General features: G+C 47.3%; 1 protein-coding gene across 1 annotated transcript; it reads right to left on the bottom strand.

Moving 5' to 3' along the window:
* Window positions 1-409: 409 nt before the first annotated feature.
* LOC143164756 (cis-aconitate decarboxylase-like) lies at window positions 410-6,489 on the bottom strand. The gene is made up of 6 exons (XM_076347678.1): window positions 6,469-6,489; window positions 5,818-5,872; window positions 2,832-3,019; window positions 2,558-2,650; window positions 2,058-2,263; window positions 410-1,328 (listed from the first exon to the last, which is right to left on the bottom strand). The coding sequence occupies exons 1-6, from the start codon at window positions 6,487-6,489 to the stop codon at window positions 410-412; spliced, it is 1,482 nt and encodes a 493-aa protein (XP_076203793.1).
* Between the last annotated feature and the right edge of the window lie 3,625 nt (window positions 6,490-10,114).

A 10,114-nucleotide genomic window follows, 5' to 3' on the forward strand; every position in this document is an offset into this window, starting at 1 on the left:
GAACTTCCTCTTCTTCCCAGACTCAGCGGTTAGGCATTCTGCACAGAAAAAACTTTGAATGCAGCTTTAAAAAATATCTAGACACAGTTCCTTCTGGGGAACCGGCTTCCAGATGATACCCCAGGATTCTCATAGATTTCCATGGGAGTTTTTTTGTATTTGTAGTGACCTTTCAGCTACTCAGACAGCATCAACTGTGAGTTGAAATTTAATCTGTGTACTAATTACTGACACAGACATACCTCCTGCCTTGTGGACTCCTTTGGTATTAAAGCATCTACTTTGACTTCGAGGGGTGGGAACTTTCCTGTCATTGGAAATGAATAGTAAAGCACCAATGAAGAAAGGAATCAGATTTTCACTGGGACAAGTCCCTTATAAAAAAAAAAACCAACCACTTGCTGTTCCCTCACAGGCTGCAGGCCAGCTGGGAACTATCTGACAGGTTCTCCAGGTTGTCCACCATGGTGATGATGGTTTCTATTTTTTCTTCTGGAAGCACATGAGAGGCGTTGGATCGAAACTTCTTCAGGAGTGATTCTTTGCTCAGAGGCTTCCTCCAGTGCCCATAGAAAGTGTCACATTTGCCTGTCAGGACATCCCCGCTGTGCAGGAGCAGTGCCACCTCTCCGTACATCTTGTCAAAGTTGGCCACGTTATCTTCAGGGTGCTCCACCACCACTTTGTCCAGCAGCTCCCTCAGCTCCTGCCGGTGGATGCTGCTCTCTGTGAAGGAGCTGAGGCCCACCTCACCATCCAACAGGGCAGTACAGGCATTGAATTGGAAGGAGTGTCTGGCCTGGTGTTCGGAGCTGGGGAAAGGCCGATTGATGTACTTTGACACTGGGATCTTCAGCACAATGGTGCGGATCAAAGAGGGAGAGAAGGACCCTGCATAGTTGATGAACAGGTTCCGGACAGACAAGGCAGCATCCACCACCCAGTGCATGCCCAGGTGGGCTGGGAATCGCTTGAAAGCAATATCCTGCTTCTCCAAGAGGAACTCATGATGGTCACTCGGTGTGGACAGTGGTTTGGGTTGATAGACACTGTAGAAAGCACTGAATCCAGAGCAACCAGGGATATCATCCAGAATTGAGGGGTTAGCCTCCATCCCTCGGGCGGCCAGCAGCGCTGCTTCGAAGCCCAGGCGGGTAGCATTTCCGATATGCAATGGCTTGGCTTGGGTGGCGGCGTTTGCCATGGGTGCCCCTGCAAGCGATGCAGCAATGCCCAAAGCATGTGCGCACTGGGCCGCGCTGAGAGAGAGCAGTTTTGCAGTGGCTGCAGCACTGCCCATGGTACCGACCACCGAGGGAGGGTGGAACCTAAAGGGGAAATTGCAGATATGAGCATCCCTGCCTGCTTGGCACAGGGAGCACCCAAGCGCCTCACTTACCAGACCTGCCTGTGGGACTGGAAATGAGCTGCCAAGTCAGCCAGTGGAAATCCCTCACGGCTCTGGTGCAGGTGGGATTCACCTAACTCAAAATTTAGCCATCTGAAAACTAAGCGTCTACTTGAAACTTCATTGGAGACAACAGACTGAGCTCAGCATCTCCAGAAAGCAATTTTTAATTTTCCCTAAGAGTAGGCGGCATGGCTTGTGTCCATACAGCCAAACTTTCTCCCCTCAGACAAATAAGGTGGCCTCATCTAACATGCCGAAGGGTAACAATTCCTGGTCGGTGCTGCCCCTTGGACCACACCAGGGCAGAAATTGTGCCAGGGACTGTGCCCACAATTAAGCTGTCTGCATGGCTGTGGGCCACTGCCTGTCCTGTGCTTTTGCCCTGGTTACTTTGGATGACGACACTGCAGACTCAGTGGTAGTCCTCTTGATGGTTATTTTTAAGGCAAGATCACTGGAGGCCACCAAATGATTATGAAATAAGCGGTGACTCATCAGCTCTGGCAGAACCGGCATTTGGCTCTCAGTAGGGCTTTACCCTGATCCTGAGTTCAGCTGGACTTAAACTAACATTTTGAAACCCTGAGTAGGCCTGTTAACAGACTCACCAACCCTCTTCCTACTCGGTGAAGAAAAGGAGGTTTACCTTTTGGGAATGTTGTGAGCCTCAGTGGAGAAATGCATGAGCCTTCCTTGCACTTCCAGGCCCACATTAAATGCCAGCAGGAAATCCACGCCGTTGGGTTTGGTGCTTGGAGGTAGCATCTGGGAAGCTGCCAGAAGAGCTGGCAGAACAGCCCCTGACGGGTGAGTAGCAGGGTGCCAGGTATCATCGAAGTCCATGGAGTGAGTCTGCCAGAGAAATGGAGATAAGGACATGCTGGTGTCGGGGGCTGTGAGCTGAGGGAGCTAGGGGTCCTTGCTGATATTGCTGAGGCTACGTCTGTAACAACATCCACCCGGTCACCTAGTGGTCCCCATGGTGGCTGTTCGGTCCCTCTAAAAGCAGTGTGCAAGACTGCAGAGGAGCCCATGACTCCTTGTCCCCCATTACCCCTCCCAGTCACCAGTCTGCTGCCTGTAATACTTAGTAGTGTCTCTGAAGGCACCACAAAGCAGAGCTTCTCCTGGAAGAGCCCGCCTTACCGCAACTCCGTTGGCGAACGCAGCCAGCGTGGGGGAGAGCTTTACACCTGGCTTGCCATAGACAGAGCTCACGGCAACCGAAGAGTACAGCTCCTGTGAAAGGGAGAGAAATTCAGGGGAAGACCTTGAGTGAAGCAGTGATCGTGTGATGCCAGAACATCCCTCTACTGCAAGGCAAAAGTCCTACATCAGCCATGAAATGAGGCCCTGGCTATGGTGGTGATGTCAGGGTGGGGACCACGTAACTTACGTGGCAATATGGGGCTGTTCTTACCCGGCAGTACTGCAGAGCGATATCGAACACATGCGTCGTGCTGCCCACCAGGCCAACCCCAATGCTGTCAAGGATCATCCTCTTGCTTCTGTGACAGACGGTCTTGGACAAGTGCTCGGGTCGAACTGCATGGATGAAGGCGGCAAAGCTGCTGGTCACGGTCTCCTCTGGAGCGCTCCTGGCCACCACTGCAGCACCAAAAGAGAGGGGAGGGGGTAAAGACACGTGTGGGCCACGTGCTGACAGCTCAGAGGTCTTCAGCCTCTGGTCTCACTGAATTTATTGAAGGGCAAAGGCAGCTGGAGAGTGCAGGATCTGCCCAGCATGTCCCTTGGGTCGCGTGGCCGCATACAGCTCTACAGATTTGAGAGGTGACGTACGGCTTCCCTGTGCTGTCCCAGGCTGTCAGCCTCTCCCTGAGAATGCCATTTGGGCCCAGAGTCATCTCCTGTGGCTTCAGGCACTTGGCAGAGTCTAGGAGAGGAGCACCGTTGCTCCAGGCTCTCTCAATAGACAGTGGAGAGATGATCCTGGCGAGGGGACTGGCATCTTCTCTGAGGGGAGGTGCCGTTTCTCCCTCATTGCCAGCACAGGGAGCCCAAGGTGAGCAGGGTGGTGTGAATCCTGTCCCTCTCCATGGGTTTCCAAGGGTCCACAGCACGTCCTGGCTCCTACTGCCTTCACATGCTGTAAGGACTACTCTGTGCACCTCCTGGGGTGGCTTCAAGAAGGTTCAAGTGAAGCAGTTTCAGGGCTCAGCCACATCCCCCCCCCCCCCCCCGGGTTTCAAGCAGCCATCTTTTTGGGGGGGTCAATACAAATTATGTCCCTTTATCTGGAGAAAAGGCAGAGCAGGTGCCCTGTTACATTACCAGTGGTGCCCTGCCGGGAGTGGGTCACATAAAAACAGCTTCCGTTATTTTTTGGCAAGCAGGACTAGACCCCAAAGCCTGGATTTATCCAGAAGTTTGGTCCTACAAGGCACTGAGGTGTCTTGACTCAGCCAGCAAAGCTCTTAAGCCCTATGCACTCAAAACAATGCTAGTGCTGATAAAAAAGGCCTTTGTGTGTTCCTTCATAGTTGAGCTCAGCATATCAGAGGATTCAGCCTACGCTTCAGAAGGAGATTAAACCAGAAGATCTCCTGAGCTCGGTGTTTGAAGGAAAGTTTTTCCTGTCTCTGAAAACACCTTTGCTGGTAGACAAGAAGCAGCACGTCGAGCTTCCCAAGGCAGAATCGGTGCCTGTATTTATAACCTGTAAGGTAGAGCTGGGCAGACAGCACAAGCTACTGGCACTTTTGGATTTGGAAGTCACCATTTCCAAATCTTTGGAGGTGTTAAAATTCTGTGGAAAATATCCAGTTTGGGACCATTCTACTTTTTAATTTCAGTGACAAATTGCTTTGTTTTGATGAATTTATAATTCATAGAATTATAATTATTATGACCCATTATAATTTATAATATCATTTTGAGAGTGCACATGAGAGTAGAAAAACTATAAAATTCAATACAGCTAACATCTGCATGATTGTGAATCCATATAAATACACACATGTCTGTATGTATGTGGGGGGTGCACGCACACATGCACGCAGATAACAGATGGCATTAATGTCCAAATGAAACTAATCACATGAAAAAGTCAAGATGAGTGAAGCAAGAAAATAAAAATACTTTGCTTCAACATCTTACGGGAAACCTCATCAAAATCAACAGGTACATATGACACTTTATTTTTTAAACAGAAAATATCCCAATCAAAAAAATGACCATTCCCTAATTTCACTAGCAGGTATTCATTCTTAAATGTCATGCCTACTGACTCACAGTTTGCTTGCAAATGTATTTGGACTCACCTAGAGCCTAGGAGTCTAAAAGCTACTTGTAAACACAGCTGAGAATGCCATCATTGCTGTGACTCACTGAAATAAAACTCACCCCTCGCAGCGGCTCTGCGAAATATATTGCTATAGGAATCTGTAACACTCAGCAGTTTGGAAACCTTCTGCTGACAAAAAACTGTGTCCTCTCTGTGAGCATCTTCAGTACACCACAAACGAAAGCACCAACGCCCTCAAGGAGAAGGAACCAGTGAAGACAAACCAGATTGGAGAGGCTGGAGCAAAATCCACTCGAATCACACTGCACCCATAAAATTTTGATTGCTTCCTTCCCGTTATCAAATGCTCTTTGTCACTTCAGTAGGCAGCAGTATTTTTTAACTCTTCAGTTAAAAGCATTTCATGACTCCAGTGTTTTTGTCCTGGTATGGCAGCTGTGCTGCAGAACTTAACAAAAAAAAAAAAAAAAAAGACCCTGTCCCAGAGCAAATAAATCTGTGTGGATTATTATTATTTTTCTTGTTCTCAAGTGTTCATTAAGTAACATGCCTTGCATTTATTGTATTAATAACACATTTTAAAATAAGTTAATAGACAAACTTATAACAGACCGAGTGGCTACACAGCAAAGTTCTGCTTAATTTGTCTGGAGCAGAGAAGCTGTAGACATGCAGTGCTGGAGAAGACAACAGGCTGGCTGTGAGACACGGAGAACGATCCGCGAATCACTTCAAGTACTGCTAATAGCAAGATCAGATGTAAAACAGAAGTAATGACAAACAGAGGAGTTAATGATCGGAGCAATCCGATGACAGCTACAATTTAAATATCTTATATTTATGGTCAAAGAGTAAGAATTTGGAAAGTCTGGTTCTAAATCAGTTAAATTTTCTGTTCTAGCGCGGGACAAGCAATCAACATTTTTACCACTTGTTACTTCTCTCCTTGTTCTTTAGCAACCGAGGGCAGCGATCATCACAAGACCCCCCAGGCATGCTTTGTCTTCCACGAATTTGAGCGGTTCATCTCAGTGTGCTTAGCCCAGCGCTTTCTTTTTTTTTAAAAAAAGTAATGACATGATTATTTTGGGATGCTCTTTAAAAAAGGGTAGGGAATGCTGTTCTGCAGAGAGATACAAACCGTGAGTAGCAGTTTTGTGAACTTGCCGGGAGCTTGCCAAGAACTTCTGGGATTTCTAGAGTAAAGACAGAGGAAGAGCATTTGTCACCTAAGCTGCTTGAGCTTCTTCAGAGCCATTTTACTGGTTGTGCCTCTAACATGGCATTGTAAGACACTCACAGATCAAACGAGCGGATAAAACCAACTACATATTTAAAGGAGGAAAAAAAAAAAACATTTTTCCAAAGCTCAGTCCAGCAGGGGTGCCAATAATATCCAGGGAAATAAAGCGGTACAGTAGAAGGGGCAGCACAGCCTTTTCAGACCTACCATGAAATCCTCTTACGGCTGCGAGCAGGACCAGCTCAGAGTGGACACGAGGAGAAAAAAACCACACAGCACGTCCCAACAACAACAACCCCCCCGCCACGGCACTGTGCAAAACACGTTTGGGACGCATAAAAGGAACAGGCATGGAAGGAACAGGTTAGTAACTATGAATAAAGTGTCTGTGAAAACCATCTGATTTTGTTAGTATTGGGGCAGGTTCCCATTTAATGTCACGATAATTTTGACCAGTTGAGGAAACGCCCAGAAAACGACATTACCTCCTTAAAGTGAAAAAAGGAAAGATTAGAGATGAATAGGTTTTGTACATGAAATAGTAGTTACCTGTAAGGTTAAGTAGACCATGCTGGTGGCTGCTACCACTGCTTAATCCCCAGCTCTGCACTGCTCTATTCGAGGGATGGGAGAGGTGTCTGTCTGAAAGGTGCTTTGCTGTCAGGGTTTATATATGCTTCTGAAAGGCAATTTGCTTTTTGTTTTTTTGCAACTGAATTTCAAGTGTGATGACATCAGCCTCTGGGGACGGAGAGGGTGGGGGGAATAGATGAGGAGGGGTGGTTTTTCTCTGCTGAACGGAAGGGAAACCCCCCTGGTTTCAGGAAATAAAAAAAGGTTTAGGACAATAACCGACAAGGTTCAAGGAAATGCCTGTCTCCAAAATGCCACAGGTGCCAATGTGTGAAGCAACTGGCCCCAGGCTCCTCCTACAGAGGAGGACTATAAAACTGGTACTTACCAGGAAATGAGAGGGACAAGAGCATCCTCCCATTGAGCTGAAGTGTCACCAAACCAGGTAATCCAAGCTGCAGAGGGAGAAGTGTGGCATTGGTGTTTTTCTTTGATGCTTTTCTCGAATACATTCAGTGTTTTGTCATTTGGCTGAATCTTTTCATAGCTCTCCTTCTTCTAAATATTCAGCTCTGCGATGTTGCCTGCCATGTGCTGCCGGTTCATTGAAATGTTAGTGCAGACGTGAACTCTGTAGCTTCCAGGAGGCAGCGGGACCCTTCGTTCCCAAATGAACATTTGGACTTTGGGGGAATGCCATGGCTCTTTGCTTTGTCTAATAGTGAAACCTGGGGACATTTAACATGCTGCGTATTATTTTGTGCAGAATAACAGCCTGGTGTGATACATCTTGCATTTAAAACCAGCCTGAATTTGCTACTAAATACTAGTCAGACCCTTGATCACTGTGAACATAGCAATGCATCTCAGGCAACTTCATGCTGTTTTTCACCAGAGGAGAGTCAGGGTTGTGATATTTATTCCAGCTGTGTAGCGTTGTCGTGCACTGTTAATCTTGCTGTGTGCTTATCCAAAAAGAATTGCATTTTATTCTCTTAACGTGTTTATCTTGAGAGACACAGTATTTTCTCAGAGCTATATAAACATTTGTTATCATTAATAAGGTGGGATGGAAAACTAATCGCAAAATGCCACTGGGGAATAAGTGTCTGAAAAATTAACGTTTTGGTATTTATATATGTGTCCCATGGCATGCTAAGCCTTGCTCCAACCTCCTGTGGAGACAACGTCCATACACCAGCATATTCCCATTAATATTAATCAAGGTAAAGAAGCACAGGCAGCAGATGTCAGTGCAAAGCAGATGCACACAGTGATGTCTGCAAAGCCCAGGTATAACAGCAAGGTGGAAAGTAGGTGCAGAGGGGGATGACCTTTTCTGGAAGGGGTGAAGGGAAGTTATTGCAAGCAAGGCGGCAAGTAAAGGAAAAGGTGTTCAGAGGCTGCAGCCCAGCTGGCATGCTGGCCACGTGGGCATGGCTCAGAGGTCATGCTGAAAGGAGAAGAGCCAGGACAGAGGGAGGACCTCACGAGCCATTTCTGCAAACCCCATGCTGAAGAATGTCAGGGCAAGCAGGAAAAGGAAAGAAGACAGAGGAGGGTGGGTGCATGAGGGGATGGCTTTGGCTTTGCCCTCGCTGCACGAGGGATTTGTGCAAGGGAAGGATCACCCCGGGCTGCCCCATCCGTTCGGTAGACCCAGCTCTCTGAAAGGCCTGGCAGCACCCCAGGTCTTCAGGTGCCTCCTCACTGTGGGGAGGTCTCCATCCTCGCGGTTTCCTGGACAGTGGCTGTGCTGGCTGGTACCCCGTGTGTACAGAGAGCTGCTAACCCCACATGGTAGAAAGGGACTTCCCGTTTGCTCCTCTGCCTCCGCACTGCCCTGCGTTGCCTGCATGATCTCTACCCAAAGAGCTACTTTGCAGCAGTCCCAGCTGAGGATGCCCGGCTTTCAGACTTCAGCACAAAGAAAAGACCTGGTGGGAGATCCTTCTTTGCTGTGTTGCACGGACTGGGGAGCAGAGGTGTCATGTTATCAGTTTTCGGTAGTGCATGAGGAGAAATAGGTCCTTACAAAATGCCAGAGGCAGCAGCGGCACGAAACGGTTAGTGACAGCAGCAATGAGTGGTTTTATCCCAGGGACAAACACGGCTTGGGCATACTTTGGACAGAAAACACCTCTGGGTGTTTCCACGCAGACCCTTGTTTCTCCAGGTCTTGGTGCAGCCCACAGCATTACTAGTGCTGCTACTCCTGAGAGAACAGGAGGGGATTAATTATTTGATGTGTCCTTACGTTGCATGAAATGGAGGAGGAGGGGAGGCAATGCACAAATGCTGAAATGGTCTTAGGACAGGGAGCACAAGTCTGTGTTTGCAGTGCGTGGGGAGATGCTGCGGGTAGGTGTGAGCAGAGCAGGTCTGCAGCTGTTTCCAACCCCAAAACCTTTTCCTCCCAAGGGAAGCTCCTTTATCCTCCTCCTTTTCCATATCTTGGTCTAAATCCTCTCACATCCTTTCCCTTTACACCTCCGTAGCCCGATATGGCATATTCTGGTATTGCCTTTCCCCCCTTCTCAGATGTCCTATGAAGGATTGCACTGCAAGCAGAGGGAACCAGAGGGAACCAGCCCTATCACTTGTGTCTCTACATCCTCCACAAAACCAAGCTGTATGTTGCAGGCTCTAAAACCGCTAGCACAGCTAGTTATGCACGAACCGCCAACAAAGCGAGCCTTGGCAAATTGAAAACCACTTCTGCGAGCCAAGCAGCCACCTGGCCAGCCCATCTTCCTCCAGAAAACCCATCTCATCCTCCTCCAGAGACCAACTCAAAACAGGGGCTTGTTGCAGCATGCCTAGAAAGCCACTGTCTGAGCTATTTCAGAGCGAAACATCTGGAGGAACTTAATATTGTGGCCCACCTCCAAGTATAACCATTTAAACCAAACCACTTATTTATATCTGAATGTCTTTAAAAAAAAAAAAAAAAGACAACGTCATGGACTCCACAGGTACCTGCTCAGCTCTTCCTAAGGGCGCATCGTTTCTTAGGGCCTCCTTCAAGTCAGTAGTTTATACAGATGCTTGACGTTAAAAGAGAGTGTTCCTCCCGCAGAACTGTGATTTGGTGCATCTCTCTTTCTGAACCAAAAAATCTAACCTTCAGCACAACCAAATAATTGGATGAATTAATTGTCCCCCAAGGTTCACTTGAAAGTTTTTACCCTTTACACATTTCATGAGAGTTTAAGTTGCTGAATAAGTTCAGAGCTGTTAGGAGTCAATTTATCCTTCATTCTTCATTTTTGTGAAAGTTACATCCTTCAGAATAAATGGAGAGAAGGAAAACATGGGGGTTTTAGTGGAACAAAAGAGTCCAGAGGCCACTGATATTTGTAAAACGTGTATGTCTGCCCAGGAATACTGTGTGCTTGAGAGTAGACACTGGGATTTAGGTTCATTAATATTCACAAAACTATTTCTTCTTTGGGTGGTGCTCCTTCACTCCTCGCTTCCCATATCAACAGTAGTGCCGCATGCTTTCCTTTCTTTCCAAAAGGCTTTTTGGAATGGCTGAGAAGAGAATACATCACTTTCTCCTTTTCCAGCTCCTTTAGGTCATAAAATGTTCTAAAAATACCAAAATAACAAGAACATT

Source organism: Aptenodytes patagonicus, chromosome 9 (genome assembly GCF_965638725.1).
Source record: "Aptenodytes patagonicus chromosome 9, bAptPat1.pri.cur, whole genome shotgun sequence".
In the NCBI taxonomy this organism is placed as follows: Eukaryota; Metazoa; Chordata; class Aves; order Sphenisciformes; family Spheniscidae; genus Aptenodytes; species Aptenodytes patagonicus.